We start from the raw sequence: 27,197 nt of genomic DNA on the forward strand, positions 1-27,197 counted from the left end.
TTGACCCACACCCAGGAGTACCTAATACAACATGGGTACAAGGGCTTGGTAGAAGTGCCCATGTTTCATACACAGCAGCACTTGTATTTCTATGTCACAAGCACGGCTAAAAGGATACCGGACACACTTCCTTTGTGTACTTTTCTGTTAAGAATTGTACTTTTCTATTTAGAATAGTATATAAGAGGACACAACATGGGATGATGGGAATGAATCGCAGTATCCTTGTGACATAGGTCTTCTGTTACCATTTGGCTTCCTTCAAAATTCTGATTAGTCATTCAAAGAATCAATAACTGTTCAAAGCAATGTTGTATCGTACCGTATCGTACGATATGTATCGTTACTATGGAAAATAATGATACGATACACACGTATCACGATACGAGTGTGTATCGTATTTATATCGTATGATACACCTTTGGCACACTTTAAAAAGGTTGAATCATAAGTTTTTCTTTTTGACCTTTTGAGGGCCAACTCACTCATTTGTGTAGAGGTCATTTGATGCCGACACCTAAGGGGGACACGGGTCACGGAAACGTGCTCCCAACCATCAACATACGCATCTAGCGTACACACCTTAAAACTATGCCTAAAACTAAATGAATGCAACCTGTCCTAAACAATTGTATTCTAATGCATGCAATGATAAATCAACACAACAACGAGGTTATGCAAATAACACTTAAGAATAAAAAATTAACTATAGGCTGAATTTTTGAAACGTCGATTCAGGCATCAAATGATTCAAAATTAACCACCAAACACGTGCAAATATAATATTAAAGTAATCTAAGAATGCACGAGAAAATTCATATTCATATAACACATTTAAGTTCATTGAGGCATTTCACCGAACACTTGATGAGCGCCAGACAAAGCACATGAAAACAGAATTTTTAACATAAAATCTACACGAAAATTTATGATATCACAAGTTTCTGTCCTAGCAATACCTTCTAACAGAAAACACGACTTGTATTTAAGAAATAATCACACGCAATCAAACTGAAATCATGTATGACTTGTTTTCCAAAGTAAAGTATTTGAACAAATTACATAAACATCAAAACCCTGTCCTACACACTTACCTTCTAGAAATTGAATTATATTTCAATCGCAAGAAACGAAAAAACATATTTAATACTCCATCAAACAAACCACATTAGGAATTTGTTTCAGCGGACACAACGACTAAACAAGCTTCAATCAACTATAAAAACAACAACAAACACCACAAGGAATAAATACGAATGGGGGTCGGCCAAGGCAGGGGCGTCTTTTTAGCTCTGGCGGCGAGGTGCTGGCCAAGTGGGTGGCTCCTTAGCTCCGACACAACTTTCAGCCGGACCTTTGGTCGCGCGGATGTCCGTCTTCCCACGTAGCAGCTCCACACCAGGGCAGCTCATTCATGAGGTCACCAATGAGAGAGAGAGGGTCACCTCCACCAGTGTCTTCTTCTCACAGGCTGGTTCACAAAGGGGTTTCCAGATTCAGCAAAAACGTCTTTCTTAAACCCTCCTGCGATAGGGGTTTTGATCAACAAGGAAAGGAAGAGACTGTATGTATATGTATATGTATATGTATATATGTATATATATGTATATATATATATATATATAAACCGAAATACCCATTAGGGGCTGACCACCTTTTATTTTTGTCTTTTTTATTTTCTTTATTTTTTTTTCTTTTTTTGGTTTTTCAGATTTTATGGGACAGCTCCAACTAGCTGTCGGAGCTGCCCCTTTCTGTCCCCTTGTATCATAAATAGGCCTTCAAGGCCTTTGTATATTCCACTCTTCTAAGAGCTCTCCTATGCAATAACAAAGATATTTTTGACCCTTATGAGAGTGGTGCGGTTTATTCAATCAAGTGTTTTACTTGATTGAAGTGTGTTCTTGCATGTCCATTAGCGACATATTTTGGATTTACTCTATTTCATTACATGGTATAAGAGCTTTGGTGCTCTTGAAGTATTATTCCAATAGTATCAAGAAAAGGATCATGATAGCATCAAGACGAGGATCATCAGTTTGGTGAAACAACGAATCGTGGATCGTTGCATCGGGAAGCGCACCATCTCTCAAATAAATCTTGTATTGTCTTTCTCTCTCTTTCTCCTTATTGTAAAGAAATGGAGAATGAAATGAAAGTAATTGTCTCCATTCCCGTACGACTTAATGATATAAACTATTTGATGTGGACATCCATAGTGAAACACAAAATATGAGAAAAGGGTCTATGGGGTTTGGTTGATGGTACCGAAAAGGCGCATAAACTCATTCTTACCAAAATTGAGAATGGGAAGGAAGTTGCTCTTCAAGGAGAAAAAATGTCTAAAGTCGTTTTCGATTATGAAAAGAAATAGAAAGAATGGAGGATGAGACATTCCAAGATAATTGTATGGCTCATCAATAGTGTGGACATTCACAAGTGCTCTAGCTTAGCGAAATTTGATTTCGCTAGTGATGCATGAAAATATCTTAAAGACATGTATAGTCTTAAAGATATTACTCACATATGCAATGTTCAAAACAAAGTAAGAACTATGACTTAAGGAGAGATGAGCATTAGAGAATATTACAGTACACTCTCTCTCCTTTGGGATGAATTGGCTCTTCTTGAGCCAAAATGGCATTGCCCCCAAGATGTAGAACTCCGTAAAAACTAAATTAAAATAGAGTATTTCTACCAATTCATTAACGGGCTTAGACCCGAACTTGAAGGAACCAAGTCGGATCTCCTTCATAGAGGAGGTGTACCAGCCATAGTCAAAACTCTTGAGGAGTTAACTATGGAAGAAAATAGATTGAAGAAACCATCTGCCTCAAAAGATGAAGAATTCGTGCTTGTTATATCAAAGTCGTGGGTGGCAAAATCATATGTTATCATTGTTATAAACCGGGACACATCAAGCCTTTTTGTCCCAAAAGAAAGAAAGAAGATCATAGAGATGATAAAATGGTTGCTTCGGTTGAAAGGAATGATGTAGACGACTCCAAATATATCGGCTCGCTATCTTTGGCTCAACTAATGGAGGCACTACAACCAATGTTCAAAAGTCAAACTTTTTCCTTCTCAGGAGGAGCCGAATCTACAAGTGGTGACCCCGGTAAGACTTTTTAGATTCTTGATTTCGGTGCATCTTTTCATATGACTCCAAATGAGTCCATATTATCCGAATGCCATACTAACCCAAATAATTTTCATGTTTCAACCGCCGATGAAACATCTTTAAAAATCAGAAGTTTTGGGTTTTTAAAAAACAACCTATCTTTCACATACCAAATATTAGAGTAGTACCAAAATTAAATTTAAATCTTTTATCTGTTTCTCAAATTACGGGTCATGGATGCAAAGTACTGTTTTCATCTAATGATTGTTTAATACAGGATCTCTAGTTCGGAAAGCCGATTGGGCGAGGCCATAGAAACGGAGATCTCTATGTAATGGACAATCTTGAGTTATCAAAACATACTTTTTGTAATTTTGTGAAAAAGAAAGATCCCAAATTAAGGCTAACCTTTATAGTGTCTCCCAAGGCATTTTCTACCTGAACCACTATATGAGTCAGGATTGGGTCAAGGTTGCCAGACTAGAAAGCCGAAATAGAAAATGATATGGCAAGCAGAAGCAAGAAGCGATGTATTTTAAAATGTATAGGAAGTGGAAAGCGAGAAATAAAAAAAAGCAATATAAGAATTGAATCGCAATCGAAATGGAATGCAAATAAAAACTAAAATAAAAGTGTCTATTCTTAAATGTCATGATTTTTTAGTGTAAGAATTAATTTTTTTAAAAAAATCTAAAAATGTTGGCTGCCAATTTATAAAAAGCACATGAAAGTGAGTGAGAAGTGAGAGGAAACACATAAAAAACATGAAAAGTAGTGTGAGAGAACATATAAGAATAATAGATGAAGTGTGTGGAAAGCATAGGAGAAGCGTAGGGAAATCGAGATTCGCATCAAGTTTCGAAAGCGAAGAGTATCGCGCTTCCAAATCGAGTTTTCTGGAAGTGGACTTCTCACTTATCTAAGAAGCTTCTGGTAACTCTGGTCTGGGCAAAGTAAATATCACATTCATCTCACTGTCAAGTTTCTATATGATCTTGCCGAAAATTGTGTTTAAGTTTGGCAGTAGATTCAGGAAAGGGCAACCCAGAAGCCCCTTGCAAAACATTGTTGGGGCCACATTATAAAACTATGGCCATCAGCCAAAATCTGCCTATGTTATTAGTTGTTACTGAACATGGAGAGACAACCTTGAGAGACAGTCAGGTATGATGATTTTGGATTAAAAAAACATAATTTCCAGGTGAGATCTTTGTTCCTTTTTCAATATGCATAAATATAACAGGCTTAGTTGTCAAAGGCAGCACCTATGTGATCTAGGCACAGCCCCACCGCTTGGGCGACCAGGTCTGGGCAGTGGGGCCCTATATTGCTGCCTAGGCTGTCACTGCCTAGGCTTTTTTTTTAAAGCTTAGTCTTTTTTTTTAAGACATCATTTGTTTTCTTCTTCGAGGAGGAGAAAAAGAAAGAGAAGACAATATATATGTTTCTTATTATGTTTTTTATGTTTTCTTTTGTTTTTTTTATTTTGGGTACCGCCTAGGCCCCACCTTGACCTAGGCCTTTTTAGGGGTTCACCGTCTAGCCTCCGCCTAGTGCCTATGACAACTAAGATAACAGGTTGTGGGACATTGGTAGAAAGTTCAAAGAAAAATTAATTAAAACAAGCTGGGACATTGCCTTCCACCTGATTATTTGGAGGGTGTGGAAGGAATGGAATGAGAGGCTTTTTGATGGAGGCATGTTAAGGGAATCAGTTAGGGAGCATGTTAAGGGAATCATGTCTAACTCAGATTATAGGATAGCAAATCGGTGGCGGCATATGCGTGATTGGGATCCTCCTCAGGGGTCCACACCAAGCTGAGTATATACAGTGTGTTCCAAAATGGAATGGCATATCGGTAACATGTTGCGAGTGAGCGGTGGAAACATCCTTCAAGCAGGTAGCTTTACAAAAACAGGGAATGTAGATAACTGGGAATGAACCTTATGGATGGATGTCCTTCAAAGAACAGAGGTTTCAGGTAAGATTATTATGGAAACAGGTAGGGTGGATGTGGCTCAAATGATCAGACAGGTTTTGGAAGGCAGAAAGCAAAATCATATCGTTCCCACATCACTCATAGACAAATTGCATAGTTTTGGCAGAATACGGGTGGAATACTGTCTTTGTAAATCTCATTTTTTGGGTAAAGTTCTTGCCAGATTAGCTTAGGGGGGTCTTAACCAATGTTGGAAAGACCGCCCCCCAGATTGGAACTCCTTATTATGAGGGTGATTTTGTATACAGATGTAATTTCCTTAAATTAATACACAGGTGGGGGTCTGATTAACCCCATCTTAACTATATATATTTATTTAACAGGTTCTGGGTGTGGAGTTTTCCAGTCTTAATGTTCTCCCTTACATTCTATTATGGATTATATGTTGCTCTATATGGGTTAATTTGTTTGTGATTTGACATCCTTCATGAGCAAAGCCTGTATCTTACGCAATTTTCTTTGAAGAAAGTAACTTGAGAGAGCTAAAAGCCACATGAAGGGTGCCTATTAAGAGTGGTTATGCATTTTAGGGGAGCGAGGAGGATTTCTAATAAAAGAGACAATATGATTCCATGCACATTCGTTTTGCTTCTTTTGTTAATCTTATCACTTGTTGACCTGGTGTCATTTTTAAAATGAGACTTTGAAATATCATACACTGGAGATACCATTCTAATCAGAGTCATCCTGATTCTATATGTTCAGAGACCTTTAAAAGCATCCAAGATTGCAATGATATTTCTGGTGAGTATACAGATATCTTGTTACTAAAATCCAAACAAATTTTTTTGGCTTCTTATAGATCTCTGGTAGTAATGCTTGTTATTCCTTTTGTTTTTTGTTTTCCCTAGCTAATGTCCATTCTCTTTTATTCACACTCTAGAAGATATCGTTTTGGTCCTTGTTCCATTATGCATTTGTAACATGATTTTTGTTTTGGGGGGGACATGCTTCCAGTAATTTTATTCTCAGAATTGCTTGTAGAACTTATCTTTTCTTTTTCATGAGGAATAGGGAACCAACCCTGGGATCAAAGAATTAGTCGCACTGGCTATGCCTGCCATACTTACGGTCTCTCTCCCGACACCCCCACCCCACCCACCCCCAAGGAGTCACCTTGCTTCAGCACGAGCAAGGGGCATAATGATGCCCTTGCCCTTTTAGAACTTATCTTTGATTTTTTGTTGTTGTAATGCTCTGCAGATTTTGTGGCCAGGGAGTGGTTGGAAACCAGTGCCCCTTGTTGACATAATTGAAGGGACTGCTGTGAAGCGAACTTATCAAAAAGCTCTATTGTGTCTGCACCCAGACAAGCTGCAGCAGAAAGGTGTAACAATGCATCAAAAGTACATAGCAGAGAAAATCTTTGATATCTTACAGGTAAAGAAATTTTTAAAAGTAGTGTGCATGTGTTGAGTCTGGATTTGCACTAAGTGAATTATAAACAATGAGAAAATAATGATATCAGATTTAATATCGTGAAGTTAAATATTTACTGAATTTATCATGTTGCTTGATTCGTACTAATATCAATATCAATAAGTTTTTCCCACTTCCTTGTAGCCATAGTATACTGTTTTTAAAATCTTTGAAATGTCACTGCAGTTGGTTAGGTTGAAAAAAAACTGTTCCTGGGGAAAGGTTTTAGTCAATATGCATAGAGAAGAACATCTAGCCTTGTTATGTAATCAAATCTAAAAACAGTTGCCGATCGTCAAAAAAAAAATGGGACAAACTATAAATGGGTGATGTCATTTTTACTCATTCCCTACAAAAAGATGATAAATGCCAAATAAGGGTTCCTTGGGACCATGCGAAACTTAGAAACATATCTTAAGATTTCTCATGAAGCTGGTATTATCAATTTAGCGATCCCAGAAAACCGAAGCACCGCAGAACAGGCTTTTGAGGTGCACAATGTCACAAACCCATTGATTGTCATAAACATTCAAAGGGGAGGCGGGGATCTGTCCTGGGAAAGGTCTACAGCAAGAAATATGAGGTCTAATAAAATTATTTTGCTGGTAAGAAAGCATCATAGCACACGCATACAAAAAATGCATATATTCATATATAGACATACACATATGTGCACAAGCTTACAGACTTGCACAGCCTTACCTTTTGACTATTCTAGTGAATCCCAAGGAACCCTTCTAATGTCTCAAAATCCACAGTTCCTATCTAATTTTGAGCATGCTGAACATTCAGGAACTAAGAAGAATGATGAGGTTCCCCGTTTATGGTCACGGGTATGGGTCATCAGTTGCCAAGTGCTTAGAATGGGTTTTGAGTACCAGGCATCCCCTGTTTATAACTGTTTCTGGTCTCGTCTTGACACCTAGAATTTTAGGAAATTGAGTTAGAAAAACAAACAATGTTCCAGCCATATTAACTGAATGATCTTTGGGAAACTTATAGTTTATTCTTTCACTAGAATATGAATACGTTGTTGATCTCAAGGAGTCTGTCCTTTGATGTAATGCCATCCAGTGGATATTTCTTTTAATTCATATACTGATGAGATGATGCTTTCTAGGCTAATTTTGGGTGTTGCGTCTATTCTTTTTTCTGCGCAGGAGGCATGGACAAATTTTAACAATGTTGGTTCATTTTAAAGCAGAATCAGTTCCTTATGGTCTCGCCCGTATCTGTATCATTTCTTTGGTATGTAAGAGAAGTATTGTTGTTCCTTGCAGATGTATGGCCCCAGATTAGTCGATTTCAATGGCTGAGCGCTTACCCTCAAGTAAGCAGCCAGTGTAGAATTGTTAATTTTTCCATGGAAAATCTCTCTCTCTCTCTCTCTCTCTCTCTCTCTCTCTCTCTCTCTCTCTCTCTCTCTCTCTCACACACACACACACACACACACACACACACATATATATATATATGTGTGTTTGTGTGTGTGTGTGTGTGTGTGTGTGACGCTTGTATTTTATGCACCTCCCGAGTCCCTTAGCCTTTTCTTTTGGTTATTTTTTTCCCTTTTCACTTCTCTTTCCTTGGTTTGGCGTTGAATGTTGGGGTTAGTCTGCTGTACCCAAGCTCTGTGGGTTTGAACTCGAAAACTTGTTTGGTAGAAGCTGTTAGTGCACGTCACGTTGTGTTGTGTTGTGTTGTGACAGTTGCAAGTTCAAAACCCAATGGTACTTTGTATAACTGGTGGGGGGTCTGCCTAACCCCAGCTTGCCTATCAAAAAACAATCAAATTCAAAACTTTATTTTTGTTGTTTTCCAGTGCAGTTGACTATTATATTGACTCAGGTTGATATGCTAAAAAATCATGGCGAGTTACAAAGTGCCAGTAGTCTTCATAAGCCACTTGTAGACAACAGGGCTTCCTCTCAAGACTGCTGATTATGCTTCCCATCCCAACAAAGCACTGTTTATCTTCGAAAAATTTCTAGGAAATTAACTTTAGGTGTAAGCAACCATCCCATGATCAGCAACCGATAACAGAAAGATGATTGGATAAGTATGTATCAGAGTCTTGTGAAATGTTATCGGTTTGCTATTCCTACTACGCCTATCTATGCTCTTGTTGGATGCTACCTCATCGGTTCACCTCTATAACATTATAACGAGGGAGGACTCATATTTGTTGTAGTTTCTTCATTTATAGGCTTATAGTTTATGATCGGTGATATAAAGATAGTTCCATCTCCTTGTATTGTTTGATTATTTCAGAGCAATTAGTGGTTTAGATTGGGAAAAAATGTGAGAATTTTGTATTTAATGTCCAAAATAGAAATTTCTCATGCTTTTCCAATCAAAAGAAATTTTTATATAAAAAATATTCATATTTTTATACCATTTCACCAGCTGTGTATTGTGAAAATTTTTATACATTTCATGCTTTTCATGATACAGATTCAGTTTTTCATAAGTAAATTTTACCACTTCCAAACGTGGCCTTAGTGTTCTCTGTCGAAAAAAAGTGGCCTTAGTGTTGTACAGCCGAACCAGATTTACAACTTTGTAGACTCGACATTTATTCCCACAAACATGGAACGCACGCCTTTTCTTTGACGATGCAAACATTGCTAAATTTTCTCCCAAAACCAGCGGTTTTCAAGGTTACATAAATCGCACTTCAAGCGGTGCCTCGGTCTTTTTTTCTTGTTTTTTCTCAAGATTATGAAGCCGACGGGTGAGGGATAAGCGCCCCACCACCACCACCAAAAGGCGTTTTTATCGTTTGTCTACCGTGTTCATGCAACGGCTACATTTAGAGAAGGAGAAGTTGCACGCAGGGACCCATCTTTGGGCTAAAATTTTCGAAGCAGACACGGTTCCTGAAAACATGTTTCGGTGTTTCATCATTTTAAATAACGTGCCAAACGTCGTTAACTCGAGCTAACGGGGAGCTACCTACAGCAAATCATTACACTACCTCCATCGTGCGCCAACAAAAGCTCTACGCATTCGTTCAAAGCAAGGCTAAAAGAAGATTTGTTATACATCTTAACCAAGAAATTAACATCAGGTATTTAACTGATTTTTTTTTCCAAAAGATGGTAACGTGACTATCGAGCAATAGATGGGTCTTTGAATGACAATTTTTTACTTGGCAGCACGTCTATGGTTGAGGTCGTCACACTGCATCACAAGCAGAATCAGAGCCACAAGAACGATTTTGCAGACTTGATTTGGGCCAATTATCACAAGGTGGCCACTAAAGCGTATGGACATCCGAGTGGCATTGCTTCCATTCTTGACCCGACAATTACAGCTCTGGATAAAAAAACCCAAGGAGCCCGGGTCACACAACAAAGCCGTACTTGTCTCCATGGGACTGCAGCGATCAGAAATTTGCAGATCCAGGGTCTACATTTGCTACCCTCTAACTGATGAAAAATCTGAAAATTACAAGATCCTCTAAAGTGCCGAGTCATTCTACAAAGCCGCTGCAATTCCACCTTGAGAGAGAAAATAGGGAACATGCACTCCAAGAATACAAGACAGCCCAAAGGAGCAAGGGACACTTCAAAATCGTGTCAGAGTAATGTTAGATGACACAGGCGAAGTACTGTTTTTGTCATTGTCGACTAAGCCCCATGCCCTGATGTTAACAAAGCTCGAGAAGATCAAAACCATTGTCAATCACACAACCGACCAAGCCACCGAAACTTATGCAGCCAAACCTCCGCCAGACATTGCTGCCATGAAGATGGGTCACCTTGGGAGATTTTCAAGCATAAACAACCAATTCTATGGTGAATGTGCCTTCTTATTTTCCCTTCTTTATAGGTGACAAAGTCTAGTCATTACATCTGTGAAAAAGCAAACTCATGGAGGCTTACCAGGTAAAGCTTCAACCAAAATGGTGACTGGACTTTGTATCCGTCGATCAACCTTTTCAACATAAAAAGAATTATCTCGAGTCCCATTTTCTATTTTTCCTCCGTACAACTGTTGTATGGTTCAGACATATTCACCAGGGACGGCAACCAACTGCTTTATTTGGATCTTGTTCAGTACCAACCACCGCCACTAACTGCCTCACTTTTGAGACCACGTTTTTGGCAGTTAACCAAAGCAAAATTGGCTGTAAGAAAAGATTTGCAGGTAGTAGCACCCAAACACGGGCCTTGAAATTCCCCTTCTCACTATGAAGAAAAGCACTCGTTGAAGCACCCAAAAAATCGGGAAGACCTGTCAGGCTTGATCTGAACGCTGTCGTTCTCTTGTGATTTGTCCATCAGATGGCGTGTACCAGGAGAATCGGTTGGCATATAACTGCTCTGTCCAAGTTGCATCATGGGTGGAGGCGTAATTTCCATAGGAGAAAGAGACAAGCGGAAGTTACGTAGCATCAGAATGATCTGGTGGAACTCTGGGCGACTGTTTGTATCCTCTGCCCAGCAGCACTCCAAGATGGCAACAAGTTCTTTGGGGAGGTTTTCCACATCAGGCCTCATTTTCTACAGAAACGCACACATTCCAATTTACAAGGAGACCAAGAGTTGAAAATCAATAATCATGCTACAAAGATGAACAAAATAACAGCTCTGAGTATATCCAGAGAAAAACTGGGAAGAACAGTACCTTGAATGCTGCAGCATAAGCAGCCTGGAGGTTGGACATACCCTCAAATGGTGAACGGCTGGTTAACAATTCCCACAGAACTATAGAGAAACTGTATACATCAACTTTATGGTTATAATGCTTCTTATCCCCTCGACGGAGTGTGACAGTGCTGTAAAGCTGACAAGTAGTAGCATGAAGAAAATAAGTGAACTTTGTTGTGTATGATGAAAGAAAAAATTGCTTTAACAAATCAAGTGGTACCTCAGGAGCCATCCATCTGTATGTGCCAGTTTCAGCTGTCATCATTTCAGTCAGTGTCTCTTCCCTTGCCAATCCAAAGTCAGCCAGTTTGACCTTTTTCTGGTCCTGGGTTAGAAGTAGATTATCTGAAGCAAACAAGAATCACCTGTGAGATGGGACACAGATGAGAGAGAGAGAGAGAGAGAGCACAGCCCAGAATTGCTCCTTAAGCAGCTAAATAAAATAGGCTTTCATACAGTTTCTAACATCACATGATGTCTAAGCAACACAAAGTGTCCAAGAACCAGCGTTTGAAGAATACACCATAGTGTTTTTAGCTTTTTGTACACCAACAAACAATTAGAAAAGAATATGTGAACTCTAAGTTGCAGAATTACCATTTTATAAGTATCTGACTAGATGTCCACATATTTCAAGTCTCATTCTCCATTTTAAAGTAGAAATTATTGCTACTTAGCACTTCCACAAACACTAACTACAACCTAGCAAGGTTGTAAGTAGCATATTGTTACCCGTATCGGTAGGGCCCAAAGTTAGATACGTATTGTAGTGTATCGTAGCGTATCATAAAATTTTAATATTTTTTTAAATTCCAAAAAAATAAAAACAAAATTAGCAAAAATTCTTAAAACTTCATAAGACATGAAACAATGATGAATTGCACAAAATACAACCATAAAATCACATATGAAACATTTATGTCTCTAAGAGCTGCATAAGACATCATCAAACATCTATTAATATAAATAATATTGCATGCACATATCACAAGAACAATGCAAAATATTTTACAATTAAAAACATGTCATAAGACTCATACTTTCATACAGTGTTATAAAAAATGCGCCATGAGATGCAAAAGGCACGCCTCGCCGTGAGGCGTGGCCCTATGTGCCCCAAGGCGCAAGCCTGAGGAGTGAGGCACAAAAAAAAAATTGTACAACAAGATTTTTGTAGGTTAATCTCATATATTTTCCAATTATTTCAGTTATGCAATCAGTTTCTTAGTATATTTTAACTTTTGTTGGTTAATCTCATATATTTTTCACTTATGTAATCAGTTTCTTAGTATATTTTAACTTTTGTTGGTTAATCTCATATATTTTTCGGTTATGTAATCAGTTTTTTAGTTACTTTTATATGTTAATCTCATATTTTTCAGAATAATTTCATATATTTTAACTTTTGTAGGTTAATCTCATATATTTTCCAGTTATTTCAGTTATGTAATCGGTTTCTTAGTATATTTGAACTTTTATTGGTTAATCTTATATATTTTCCAGTTATGTAATAAGTTTTTTAGTTACTTTTATATGTTAATCTCATATTTTTTAGAATAATCTCATATATTTTTACTTCTGTAGGTTACTCTCATATATTTTCCAGTTATTTCAGTTATGTAATCAGTTTCTTAGTATATTTTAACTTTTGTTGGTTAATCTCATATATTTTCCAGTTATGTAATCAATTTTTTAGTTACTTTTATATGTTAATCTCATATTTTTTAGAATAATCTCATATATTTTAACTTTTGTAGGTTAATCTCAAATATTTTCCAGTTATTTCAATTATGTAATCAGTTTCTTAGTATATTTTAACTTGTGTTGGTTAATCTCATACATTTTCCAGTTATGTAATTAGTTTTTAGTTACTTTTATATGTTAATCTCATATTTTTTAGTACTTGTTTGAGATTTTCTATTTCTTATTGGTTGTTATTTCATCAATAAAGCATTTTTTTATTTATTTATATTTTTAAATACTTTTTTTGAAATTTTTTAAAGTTTTCAAAAAAAAATTTTGAGGCTTACGCTTTACGCCTCGAGCCTTATGCGTCGCCTCAGTTTTTGGTGGAGTGCCGCACTATGCCTCAACGCTTTTCACAACACTGCTTTCATATTACAAAAACAAAAATAAAATAACCAAGATTATGAACACTTAAGTGTTAAATAAACAAGCTTTTTTAAAATATAACCTTAATCATCATTATCTTCTTCTTCTCCTGATGTTATGCTAGGGGTTGTAGGATTAGAAGTAGGGAGTTCATCTTCATCATACACATCCTCCCAAGGTTGTGCATACCTTATTTCTGCATCACTCGATTTTTTTATCGTTTTTCTCTTAAACGAGTGAATAATTGTTGACATTGTCATTTCACGACACTCGGCAAATCCCTTGACATGCAAGGGGAAACATTATGATGTGTCCTAGTAAAATAATGCTTCAACTGAGAGATACCACACGAAACAAAATGATGACAATAATTGCACTCGATTTTCAATCGATTTTTACTCACTACTTAAATGCCCCATTGCCATGTCAGATCATTTAATGTTATCTTGCCCCAAAAAAATTCAATGGGAACCAAAGAATATGGATTTGTTACCTTAGCCTACTCCCTTAAATGAAAAATGATGAAAATGCACTTTTTATGTGAGAAACTCATAAAAGCCCTTTCCCGTGTGCACGAATCATCGTCCAAATCTCTCTCATGCCTCTTAAGATGTATGGGATTGTTAAAATATATGTAACTATATATATATATATATATATATATATATATAAATACCTGATAGGGGTATTATCGAATTTTCACATAGTTGTTTTAGTAAACTTTTTTTTCTTTTACTTTTTATTTTCTTTTTATTTTTTGTCTCAAAACCCCACCCAAAAGGGGCCCCACATAGAGTCATTGGGGCTCCCAACAGTCACATTTGTAACCGTTGGGTGCTCCCAACGACTCTATGGGAGCCCCCTTTTGGCTCTCCTTTTGAGACATGTTTTGGGTGGATAAATAGGGGTGAACCCCTTTGTATTCTTCAAGCTTGAGAGCTCTCTTTCAATAAAGAGTTTTTATATTTTTAGTGTGAGCCTTTCCGAAGGCTTGTTTATGTTGTCCCATAGTAGACTTGGTTATTATATCTCTTGTGTATTGGTCCATGGACATTGTGAATGCTTTTAACATTCTTTATTTTTTTGCATACTTCATTACATGGTATTAGAGTCATTCGGTTCTTAAGGAAGATGCGTGTAATTCATCTTCACATTCATCGTATCTCTTCTTCGTACACTTTGGTAGGCATCATGGAGACCAAAATCGACCTATCCTTCAAGCTCAATGGAAAGAACTATATGATGTGGGCATCGACAATGGAGAACAACCTCAAAGGTAAGAAACTTTGGGGTTATGTATGTTAAAATACATGTAATTCATATATATATATATATATATAAATTTATATGTATATATATACATATAATACCCGATAGGGGTATTTTTGTCATTTCACAAGTACCCGATAGGGGTACTTGTTTTTTTTATTTTATTTTTCTCTTTATTTTTTGTAAATCATATTTTTTATTTATTGTTTTTTTGCTCACACAAAAGGGGCCCCACCATGTAGTCGATGGGGCCCCCAACGGTCACATTTGTGACCGTTGGGGGCTCCCAACGACTACATGGGGAGCCCCCTATGTGGCTCTCCTTTTAAGGCCTCTTGGCCCTTCCCCTCTCCTTCTATTGTGTATAAATAGGGGTGAACCCCTCTTGTATTTCTCACTCTTGAGAGCTCTCTCTCTTTCAATAAGAGACATTTATATTTTTATGTTGTGTTGTCTCTTGTGGGTTTGGGTATTAGATGTTGTAAGTGCCTAGTGCACTCTTTGCTTTTCCGCATATTTCATTACAATGTAATGGGTTCTATTCCGAAACCTCAATTGGAGCTCACCAAGATCGAAGGAGACCAAGAAAAGCTCTTGAGGAAGATGCTCGCCTCAAAGTCATCGAAAACCACCAAAGGAAAGTAGAAGATTGGGAGAGCAACCACACCAAAATCCTTGCTTGGTTCATGAATAATATCGAACTCAAGGTATGTGCTAATATAGCTAAATTTCGCCGAGCCAATGAGGCTTGGTTCTTTATGAAGGGTATGTATACCCAAAAAGACCTTGCAAGAGCAGATTTTTTGCAAGAAAAAATTAGAACCACCAAACAAGGTGATTCAAGTATACAAGATTATTATAGCGCATTAAACCCACTATGGGATGAATTGGCTCTTTTAGATCCAAAATGGGTAGCTATGAAGGATGTTGAACTAAGGCAAAATCAAATGGAACAAGAACGATTGTTCCATTTTTTTTGGGGCTACGTCCCAAATTTGAGCAAGTGAGGTCATCACTCCTCCATAGATCTATTTTTCAAACAATAGAAGACGTCATTGCCGAAATCACACAAGAGGAAACTAGGCTTGGCATGAGTAAAAACATTGATGAGGTGCTCGCCGTATCCAAACCCGGCAACAATGTCAAAACCTATAAACCACCCTATTTTAGAAAACAAGGAAACTATAACAGAGGAAGAAAGGTGATTGTATGTCATCATTGTTATGAGTCGGGTCACATTAAACCTACTTGCCCAAAGCTAAATGGAACATTCAAGCCTAAGGTGGCTTCTCTTGAAGAATCTACCACCAACAAAGAAGATGAAGGCAAAAGTGAAGACCTCAAAGAAACACTTGGTCAAATATATATGGCTCTACAATAAATTCTCAAAACCACTTCCTCCATATCGGGTGCGGCCATTGTGTCTACATCATCACTCGGTACGTATTCTTGGATCCTAGACTCCGGAGCATCCTTTCATATAACCCCTCATGAAAATGCTTTAACTGAAGTTTGCACCAACTCAAAAGGTTCATGTGTTTCTACAGCCGATGAGACTTTTTTAAAAATCACAAGTATTAGAACACTTAACTCTCAAAATTCTCAAAATCACTTTGTTCCTAAAGTGAGAGTTGTTCTAAAGCTTAATTTGAATCTTTTTTCAGTTTCCCAAATTGCCGACCATAGATGTGAAATATCTTTCTCATCTAATGGTTGTTTTGTGCAGGGTCTCCAGTCCGGAAAGCGGATTGAGCAAGTCCATAGGAAGGAGGGTTTCTACTATATGGATCATCTAAATCTTCCTACAAACTCTTTTTGTACTTATGTCCAAGATAAAAGCATTGAAACTTGACATAAAAGACTTGAACATTCAGGTTATTCTAAAATGTATCTTTTTCCATTTGAAAACAAATTTTGTAAGGAAAAAGGCATTACTTGCAAAGATTGCATTTTTGAAAAAATGAAGTCTATTCTATTTCCAACTAGAACTTTTTTTCCACAAGGCCTTTTGAATTGGTGCACTCGGATGTTTGGGGTCCATTTCCGGTCATGTCTAAAGGTGGTTACTCATACTATGTCACTTTTATTGATGACTTTACTCGTTATGTTTGGATTTATTTCCTCAAACATAAATCGAAACTATTTTCCTTCTTTAAAGAATTTCATATGAAAATACAAAATCAATTTCAAAGTAATATATCCATCCTTAGATCTGATTCCAGTGGAGAATACTTATCCAACGAATTTCAAAACTATTTAAAACAAAATGAAATTTGTCATAAAAAATCATGCCCTAGAACTCCACAACAAAATGGACTAGCGGAAAGAAAACAGACATATCATAGAAACAGCTAGAACATTGCTTATTTCTAAAAATATTCCAAATTTTTTTTGGGCCGAAGCCGTCTTAACTTCAACATACTTAATCATTTGAATGCCTTCTTCTAAATTAAAGAATGTTTCTCTTTATGAAAATCTTTTCAAATTTTCCCCCGACTTCAATTGCCTTCGCATCTTTGGTTGTAAATGCTTTGTTCTCTCACATAAGAGAGATAAGTTGTCTCTAAAGGCAATTAAATGTGTTTTTCTAGGTTACGGGGAAAATAAAAAGGATATAGATGTTTTGATTTCAAAAATAACAAACTATATGTATCAAAAGACGTGACTTTTTTGGAAGATGAAAATAGATTTGAAAAAGTAGATAAACAAAATGAAATTGACTACATGTTTTTACATGATCTAATAGATGATATATGTGATGATTCTATGAATCATCTTGAAAGTATAAATAATACTCGTGATGTATCCAATATTGAAATATCACCCCATAATGGTGATACTAATAATGAAAATATTCATGTTTATACTCGAAGGGAACAAGAAAGGCCTATTAGTGCCTTGGAGAAATTTTCTTAACTTACTGAATCCTTAGAAGAAACCCCCGTTAGGCGATCTTCTAGATAATCAATTCCTCTCAATAGGTTTGTATCATATGAGTCTCTTGCACCAAATTATCGAGCATGCCTAATAACCTTACACTCATATTATGAACTCACTCATTATAATCAAGCAAAAACTCTACCTCATTGGATTGAAGCAATGAAGATAGAATTAGATGCTCTAAAAAAGGTCAATACTTGAAAAATAATCAAGCTCCCTTGTCATAAAAAAACCTATTGGATGTCAATGGGTCTTTAATTTTAAAAAAGCTAGATTAGTGGCTAAAGGATATTCGCAAAAATATAGAATTGACTACGATGAAACATTTGCCCCTGTAGCTAGAATGACAAGCGTTAGAACCTTAATAGTTGTATTAATTAAAAAATGTCCTATATATCAACTCGATGTGAAAAATGCATTCCTAAATGAAAATCTAAATGAATAAGTATATATGGATCCACTGCTCGGAGTTAATAATGGACAAGGTCAAACTCTTGAAGTTTTAAAAAGCTTTATATTGTCTTAAACAAACTCCCAAGGCTTGGTATGATTGATTTAGTGATATCATGACTAAATTGAGATTTCGTTCATGTTATACCGACACTGCTCTATTTGTTAAAAGTACAGGTACTAGTATTGTTATCTTATTACTTTATGTTGATGACATGATTATCACAGGAAATGATCAAATTAGTATTATTAATGTTAAAAATATGTTAAAAGATAGTTTTGACATGTCTGATTTAGGTTTCCTTAGATATTTTCTCGGCATTGAAGTTGCATATTCTCTCAAAGGACATATACTGTCATAGATGAAGCTTGTTGCATATATATGTACTAAATCTGAAATTTCAGATGATAAAAAGGTGAAGACTCCAAAAGTAATTAATGCAAATTTAAGATTGGAGGATGGGGTTCTTTTAGAAGATCTCACACGCTACAGACAACTCATTGGATCTCTCACATATCTGACTATCACCAGACCAGACATCGCTCATGTTGTTCACTCTGCTAACCAATTTCAGCATGCTCCTACAACTGTGCACATGAGTGTCGTGCTCCGGGTCGTTCGATACATCAAAAACACCATAACTAAAGGGCTTTGAACTTACTTGCTTATACTGATGCAGATTGGATAGGTAACCCTAATGATAGAATCTCAACTACTGGCTTCTGTGTCTTTTTAGGAGATTCCTTAATTGCTTGAAGATGCAAGAAGCAACAGAAAATATCATTATCCTCTACTAAAGCTGAATAGCGGGCTATGACAACTACTACAATGAAACTTGTTTAGCTTCGAAGCTTTTTCAAATATATGAGGGTTGACATTACAGGTGCTTCAAAGCTATGTTGCGACAACAAAAGTATCATCTACATTGCCAATAATCACACATTTCATGAGCGCAACAAATATATAGAGATGGACTATCACTATGTTCGTGATGAATACCTACGTGAAACAGTTACTCTGCCATATGTCACATCAGAATATCAGCTAGCGGATTTTTTCACTAAAGCTTTTCATGCTCCCCACTTCATGTTTTTTCTTGACAAACTTTCAGTCATCTCCACATAATGTTTGAGGGGGGGTGTTAAAATATATATATATATATATATATATATATATATATATATATATATATAATACTCGATAGGGGTCATAGTTGTTTTAGTAAACAACTATTTCTTTTCCTTTTACTTTTTTTTCATTTTCTTTTTATTTTTTGTCTCAAAATACCACCCAAAAGGGGCCCCACATAGAGTCGTTGGGGGTTCCCAACGACTCTATGGGAGCTCCCTTTTGGCTCTCCTTTTGAGACACCTTTTGGGTGTATAAATATGGATGAACCCCTTTATATTCTTCAAGCTTGAGAGCTCTCTTTCAATAAAGAGTCTATATTTTTAGTGTGTGCCTTTCTCAAGGCTTGTTATACAGTCCCATGGTGGACTTGGCTATTATCTCTCTTGTTTATTGGTCCATTGTTGGACATTGTGAATGCTTTTAGCATTCTTTATTTTTCCGCATACTTCGTTCCAGGGATTTTCTCTAAAGAGCCCTAAACAAATGAAAGAATCATCCCTAGGGAGGTCTTTAAAACCAAAAATTAAAAAAAAGTCGAGTTTCAGCCCTTTCAAAGTGCATCAGACATGTATCAAATGATACACCCTGTATCATACAATATTGTATGATACAGGGTTGTAAAGTACGATGCAGCCGATACAGATACCATACACACTCATATCACAATACAAGTGTGTATCGTAGTTACGATATAGTATGATACAACATTACAACTTAGTACAGCTGCATAACAAAGTTCTAACTATTTTTCCTAAAAAATTAACAGGGGAATATTAAGCAATATGCATATATAAATATCTCTTGAGCTCAATATACATGCCAAGTTGCTAAAGATGAGGGACCGATGATAGTGACAAAAATCTGCTATTACAGAATCCCCAAAAGATAAACCATTTGATCATATACTACTCCCTTTGAGATACCCTAACCTCTGGGCTGACATTCAGGAACCAATTTCATCCTCTCCAATTCCACCATTCCTGCTTCCACAATCCCACTGGGAAAACCCAGCTTCTCCTCCAGTCAAACTCACCCATGTTACCACTCCGTATATTGTTGCATAAGGACCAAGGACAAGAAAAACTTACAAGTTGAGACTTAGGGCATTACCATCTTACAAAACCATAACAAGCTCACAAGTTCTTCAAGAAATGGCTCCTGTTTGTTTTTAAAATTGCATTGAGCATCCCAATAAAACATGAGTGAACTATGAACAAACAAGAGTTTGAGCTTTCCTAAGGAGATTTATATGTTAGAGTAGCACTGACATGATGACTTCTTTGTCTCAAGCAAAGTTGTGAAAAAGCGTCCACCAAAAACTGAAGGCTTAAGTCTCGAGGCATAAAATGTAATCCTCAAAAAAAAAACTTTTAAAAAATTTACAAAAATATCTAAAAACATAAAAAAACAAAAAAATACTTTATTCATAAAGCAACCACCAATATAAAATAGGAAATATCAAATAAATATTGAAAAATATGATAATACCATGTAAAACAATAAAAGTAATATTAACTCCACAACTTGATCTATTTAAGTATCTAACAAATAAAATATGAGTGAATGAAAATTTAAGAAAATCACTAACAATCAAAATCCTCAACATCATATAATGCACACAAATTCATCTAAAGATCTAAACAAACATTAAGTTAATTTTTCATGAATGCTTGTTTGAAAAATTAGCTCTATCAAACTATTAAAATCACATATAATAATTCATATATACACTTAGTCTCACAAACAAAAAAACAAACATTTTCTTTTAAAAAAATTATTTTTAATTTCCATGATCTAAGAGTCAATTACACGCACATACACAATCATATGCATATTTGCAAATAATTGCATAAACTGAAAGTAACAATTTCACATGTACGATTTTTATATAAACAAACTAACAAAATTGACATATACAATTTTTACATACAGTTAATTAATTGCAAAAAAAAATCCAGCCATTTTGAAGAAGAAGAAGAGGGTAAGAAGAAAAAAAAGAAGGAAGAAAAAGAAGGATGGAAGAAGAATAAGAACCTATGTCACGCAGACTCTTCTAACAAGGCACCGCACCCGCAGCCAGGCGGGTGCGACACTTGGACACAACTTCCTTTATGTTAGGTGAAGTCAACCACATTGAGGTCCATTTCTATCCAAAAGTAGATTCAATTAACCCTACTCAAGTCCATTTTTATCTATATTATATATGTAAATACATAAATGCACAAAAATACACATAGTGTTAACTTAAAACTGTTAAAAATTATATATATATACCGCACCCCCGCACCCAAGTTTTTTTAAAGTGCCGCACCGTCGCATCCTCACCCATACCCGCACCCGCACCTATGTGACATAGATAAGAACAGGGGAAGAAGAAAAAAAGAAGGATTGAAGAAGAAGAAAAAAGAAGCAAAAGAAGAAGACAGAAGACTGGAAGTAACATGAGAAGAAGAAGAAGAAGAGGGGAAGAAGAAAAAAGAGGGAAGAAAAAGAAGGATGGAAGAAGAATAACAAGGGAAGAAGAAAAAAAGAAGAATGGAAGAAGACAAATGACTGGAAGTAAAGGAGAAGAAGAAGAAGAAGAAAAGGAAGGAGTGAAGAAGAAAAAGAAGGGAATATGAAAAGAAGAAGAAAGAAGAGAGGAAGAAGAAGAAGGGAAGAAGAAAAGAAAGAAGAGAAGGAGAAAAATGGAAGAAGAAGAAGAGACAAGAGAGAGGGGGGGAGGGGTACGTACCTCCTCTTCTTCTTCTTCATTCGGCAGGGGAGAAACAGGGGGGTAAAAGAGGGGAGTGCCCTAACCATCGGGCCTTCCCCTTTTATTTTTTTTACAAACCATATTTGGGTCAAACAGGGGCTTTGACCCCATTTGACCCAATACATTTGAGGGGCGCACCTCACTTAGAGGCATACACCTCAAGGCTATGAGGTGCATGCCTCAGGCCTTTTACGCTACACACATGCGCCTTGAGGCAAGGCATGCTTTTTGTGCCTTGAGGTATGTTTTTAACAACACTGGTCTCAAGTGAAACAGCTATGGACAGTTTAAAGGAACTGTCCCGTACAAAGCAAGCACATGTGTGCATGCACACACGATAATGCGCTCAAATATTTCATATGGATGATCACAATAAAAATCCATAAGGATATTGGAAGAGTAACATAGAGAGACAAGCGAATACACTTAATGTACAGTACCAGGTTTCAGGTCACGGTGGATAATCCCATTAGCATGCAAGCATTCCATTGCACATGCAATATCCAATGCAAAGCTGATTGAAAGATGTAAATCCAGGCACCCAGGCCGTAATGATCTCAAATATTTCCGAAGTGAACCCCCAAGTAAAAGCTCTGTTACGATAACCATGTTTGCCTCATTGCAAGCACCAATGAACTGTTTCAAACACAGTGAACCACTCATCAGTCAAAATTCAACATCTGATCCAATTAGTTAGGAAACTTAGTCAACCAAATCCAACTGGTTGCAACACACAAGAGTAGTAGCAAACAACTGAATCAATGTTTTCGAGAACACCAAAAAATTCTATGTTCAAGCAATCAAGCTATATTTCTCAAGATAAGTGAATTTCATTTTACAAGAGATTAACCACAAACAACTAACATCAAAATTCAATTGGTCAAAACATTTTTTTCACAAGGATAAAAAAACATGGATACACTTCATCAGTTCATTGACAAACATGAAATGCGCCAAAATGCACAGAATATGTAAGGGCTGTAAGATCACAGGTGTAGTGAATGAACGCCAACGATGTATTCTCACTAAATCGATTAGTTCCCTGTTAAATAAGAAAAAGAAAAGAACATATGCTATGTTGTGGGGATAATCCAACATTATCTTTATTGCTAAAGCCTGCTTATGTCTATACTTTGTGTGATGGGAATAGATCATAGGTACCAAAATGCTAACAGCAACATAGTGGCAAGGCAAGTAACAAATTCAAATTTTTTTTCCCAGTTTTTGACACATTAAAAACTGTAAATAACTTGTTGAAACAAAAAGTTCAGGAAATATATCATTTTAGCATGGTCTACTCTGTCTCTTGCCAGGGGACACCATGGTTTGTCAGCTGTTGTGGGATGACCATGGCTCGAAACCCTCTGGGGGTGCCCCATGCTGCAAGGTCAAAGCTGGGTGTACTCCCCAGTGGATAAGGGGAACCTCGAGACTTTTAACAGCCAGAGACCTCCCAATCTGCAGTGGAGTTTTTTCCTTGCCTAGCCTAAAAAAAAGAAGGTTTGTTTATTTTTGTGTAAAAGGTGTGTGTGTGCTCTCTCTCTCTCTCTCCAATGCCCTTTCTCACAGCATGAAATGCAAGTTTAGGAGAAAACTTTCCAGCAGCCTAAAACTGCTTTCTTAACCAATACCCAAGAGGATCATCTTCATCTCCCACCCATTTAAGATTAATGCTTGCCGATATAAAAACAGACCTGTCAAATAGGGTTTTCAGAATGACAAAATCAGTTCAGGGGCAACAGAGCTCATTGGCAGAGCTTAAAATGAAAGTGGTAAATCTCAGGAAAAATCAAGAAGCGTCTATCATCAGACTAACTGGGAGAAAACGTCGGTCATGCATAGGAACTTAGGTCTTCACAAAAAAAAACATACATTCAATATTTCAACATCTGAACTCCGATCTGCAACCGTGCAAGATCATCCATTATCAGTTCTCTGAGGCTATCCCCATGTACCTGGAGTTCTATGTCACAGGGACTCGGCAAAACAGGTGTCGCACCCGCGTCGATGCAACGCGACACGGGGGGGCACCCGGTGCGGTCAACGCACCCAGGGTCATTTGTGTCTTTTTTTAAACTTTAAAAAAAAATGCTCGATAAATGTGCTGCTGAGGGGAGGATTAGGGCAAATTTTTGCCCTAATCCTCCCTTCCTCTCCTCCTGAAGCCTCCGCCGGACCCCGACGCCGCCGCCACCGCTCCTCTTCAGGTACGCTCTCTCCTCTCCGACTCCCTCTGCTCTCCTCCTCTCCTCTCTGACTCCCTCTGCTCTCCTCTCCTCTCCGACTCCCTCTGCTCTCCTCTTTGACCCCTCCCCTGCACAAAGAGGGCGCAGGGAGGGGGCTCGGTCCCTCCCCCTTGCCGCTATGTGGGCTTTCAGATGTTCGGTATGTGTTGGCTCAGGTGGGGAGTCGAAACAACTCTCCTTCCTACACTGATATTTTCAATGTCGAAATCGACGGATGACGCTTCGCAGTTGCGCGGCCTTCGGGCCAGTGCTGCGACGTTTACGAGGGATGCTACCTAGTTGATCCTGCCAGTACTCATATGCTTGTCTTAAAGATTAAGTCATGCATGTGTAAGTATGAACTAATTCAGACTGTAAAACTGCGAATGGCTCATTAAATCAGTTATAGTTCGTTTGATGGTACCTGCTACTCGGATAACCGTAGTAAAGCTAGAGCTAATAGTCTTGTAGAATAGAATTGTAGATTGTTAATTTGATTTATTGCATGCATGATGGATTGATTTGATGATATTGTGATAATTGTTTTTTATTTCATTAGTGTTAATGTTGTTAACTGATAAAACTTAAAAATTATAATATATATATATATATATATATATATAAAAATATATAAATAAATTTTTTCTGTCGCACCCCCGCACCCAAGGTTTTTTAAAGTGCCGCACCCCCGCCCCTGCACCCATGTGACATAGCTAGAGTTTAATAACCCAGGATTGTGATCAGCCAGCAATCCTTGGTAAGGGATTGGTGTATGTGTGTGTGTGTGTGTGTGTGTGTGTGTGTGTGAGAGAGAGAGAGAGAGAGCATGAATGCAATATTGCAATGGATATGTCCAAGATTCTCAGCATCTCAGTTAACATATTAACGTGTGCTGTCTAATAGCCCTTGCAGAGAGTAAATATCCTTTCCCTGCCATTTCTTTTGTTGTTCAGATTGTCAACTTCTCACGAAAAACACATGTTGGAAGCTTCTTGCAAAATTCTATTCGAGTCACTTTCAAAGAATCAAGAGTCAAACAAGAGTATGAGATTGAATAACGGTGTTAGTAAAGGCATTTTAATCATCCTTCAATCACATGTACTACTGGGCTATATTGAATAAATTTATCTGCCTTCACACAGATCCAGAACTTGTACGACATACCTTAGGCGCCTTTTTGGCTCCATCACTGCCAATAAAAGAATTGTTACTTCTCTCCCAACTTTTCCCCTCATGAAATACAACTTAACACAGTAAAAGTGTAAAACCAACTCTTCCACTGTTCCCAACTAAACTCTCCCTAGCAAAAAGGAGATGCATGAATCATGAAAGCCAATATTTGGATTCCCATATCCTGATAGTGACCTCAACTGTGTGGGAACACAGTGACAGTTTTTCCTTCATGGGCTGGAGAACAGTCGGCGGTTTGAAAATTAGAAGAGAACATCCGAAAGATTGAAAAATGCTATTATAGGTATAAAAATAATAATTAACAATAAAATTGCAAACACAACCGCAGCAATATTTTCATATAAGGTAGATGACACGGTCAAATCGCAAAGAATCTAGATGCACCATGTAAACCGAAAAAAAAAGTAAAAAGGATCCACCTATTTCTTAACAGAATCAGGTAACCGTTTTCTCCCTCCCAATGAACACAACTAACCCCGTATTTTACATAATTCAGCAAGACCACCGACAAACTACAGTTAACCTCAAACAGCAAAAAATTTCAAACACATGACATAAACGAAGGGCAATAAATCACGTCGGTTGCACATACATATGAATATTGCAGCAATACAAACTTCAATTAACAGAAGCAAACGTCGAACCTCAGAACTTATGCAATCTTTAAGTAAAATTATACAGAAATAAAGTTTCATCCTATAACTAGAGGAAAGAATCCGCTTGGTTTCATTCATACAAAGCAAGGCGCAGTAGAAAACTCTAACCAAGAAACAAAAACAACACCGCCACATACTCTTTCCAAAGGCATTTGCAATCCATGATGTAAAACCCATACAGGATTAAAACTTGAGGTTCAATAACTAAAAACCAGAAGCCAACCATGATTCCGGCCGGGAAACAGACCCGTCCTCCCACAAATTGGGCAATTCGTAAATGAGCTTTACCGTGACTAGGTTGTCATGCTGAACCCGTGAAAGCATCTCAACCTCCCGCAGAAACCTCTCCCTCCGCCTCGTCGATTCCGCCGCTGTCCCTCCGGGCCGTACGATCTTCACCGCAACGCTGGCCGACTTGTATCTATAAAAAAAAAAACAGAGAGAGAGAGAGAGAGATGAGAATCCATAAAAGCAAAACCCCAAAGAAGGAGAAGAAAATATTGTGGGGAAGAGGGAACTCACATGCCCTCGTAGACCTTGGCGTGGCCGCCCTCGCCGATCTTGGGGCCGAGGAAGAGGAGGTTCGGATCGATGAGCCACCGCTGGTCAATCTTGAAATCGTCACGGCCGAGCTGCGGCCTGCCGAGCCCCAAGTCGAGGCCGTACTCCGACGCGTCGTCGACGACACCATGCCTCTCGCCGCTGCTCTGGGGGTTAACCCTGGAGAGGTTGATCAGCTCCTTTCCTGAGGAGACCCTTCGGGCGTCATCGTCTCTGTGCATCCCTCTCCGCTGGATCGTCATCCACAGAGCGGGCAGACTCTTCTGCACTGCATCTTCTCCTCCTCCTTTCTTCTTCCTTTTAGAGAGAGAGAGGGTGCGCCTAAGCAAGGAACAATGATGCCATAAGTCTACGGTATTTAAAAGCGGGAGGCGGAGTTGGTTGACTCCAAGGAGCAAAGAGTACCCACGAAGTCTTTGTCTTAAACCCTCATAACGTTGCCACTCTGCACTCTCTCTTTTCATGCTCTTAAACCTAGGGCTTGGTGCTTTGTGGTTAGCTGGTCAGGAGCTAAGTTGCGGTGCTGCTATTTGTGGTTGGTCAAGAGACTCGGAAGCAAACTTGATAACTTGAATCGCCCAAAGTCTGAGACTGAAGTGGGAGGTTATCCGTTCCACACAGTTGCATATCGATCAACTGGGAAGCACGGGGTGGTTTGACTCTATGGACCAAAGCAGAGGATTTAGGAACGCTGCAGTTCAACTCAAGAGT

General features: G+C 37.7%; 2 protein-coding genes across 3 annotated transcripts in view; one reads left to right on the top strand and one right to left on the bottom strand.

The window, feature by feature from the left end:
- The window catches only part of JAC1 (J-domain protein required for chloroplast accumulation response 1), a 36,344-nt gene extending 28,433 nt beyond the window's left edge, over positions 1-7,911 (top strand). For both annotated transcript variants that reach the window (XM_089998574.1, XM_089998575.1), the window contains exons 8-9: positions 6,325-6,501; positions 7,701-7,911. In XM_089998574.1, the coding sequence (XP_089854700.1) occupies positions 6,325-6,501; positions 7,701-7,739 (216 nt within the window). In that variant the 3' untranslated portion in view covers positions 7,740-7,911. The remainder of the gene's footprint in view (positions 1-6,324; positions 6,502-7,700) is intronic.
- A 2,427-nt stretch (positions 7,912-10,338) lies between these two features.
- On the bottom strand, positions 10,339-26,800 carry LOC149841596 (serine/threonine/tyrosine-protein kinase HT1-like). The gene is made up of 6 exons (XM_089998577.1): positions 26,448-26,800; positions 26,214-26,346; positions 22,294-22,489; positions 11,416-11,540; positions 11,173-11,331; positions 10,339-11,048 (listed from the first exon to the last, which is right to left on the bottom strand). The coding sequence occupies exons 1-6, from the start codon at positions 26,726-26,728 to the stop codon at positions 10,734-10,736; spliced, it is 1,209 nt and encodes a 402-aa protein (XP_089854703.1). The 5' UTR covers positions 26,729-26,800; the 3' UTR covers positions 10,339-10,733.
- Between the last annotated feature and the right edge of the window lie 397 nt (positions 26,801-27,197).

The sequence above is a fragment of the Nuphar pumila genome, chromosome 3 (genome assembly GCF_984573655.1).
Source record: "Nuphar pumila chromosome 3, dmNupPumi1.hap1.1, whole genome shotgun sequence".
Lineage (NCBI taxonomy): Eukaryota > Viridiplantae > Streptophyta > Magnoliopsida > Nymphaeales > Nymphaeaceae > Nuphar > Nuphar pumila.

Excerpts from the sequence above, each read along its gene's own strand:
- LOC149841596 (XM_089998577.1), bottom strand. The coding sequence starts at position 26,728 with ATGACGATCCAGCGGAGAGGGATGCACAGAGACGATGACGCCCGAAGG. Across the intron at positions 11,541-22,293 it reads CCACCGTGACCTGAAACCTG|ATAATCTACTTCTAACCCAG; the intron begins GTACTGTACATT and ends TGTTTGCTTCAG. Across the intron at positions 11,332-11,415 it reads ACAGATGGATGGCTCCTGAG|CTTTACAGCACTGTCACACT; the intron begins GTACCACTTGAT and ends ACTACTTGTCAG.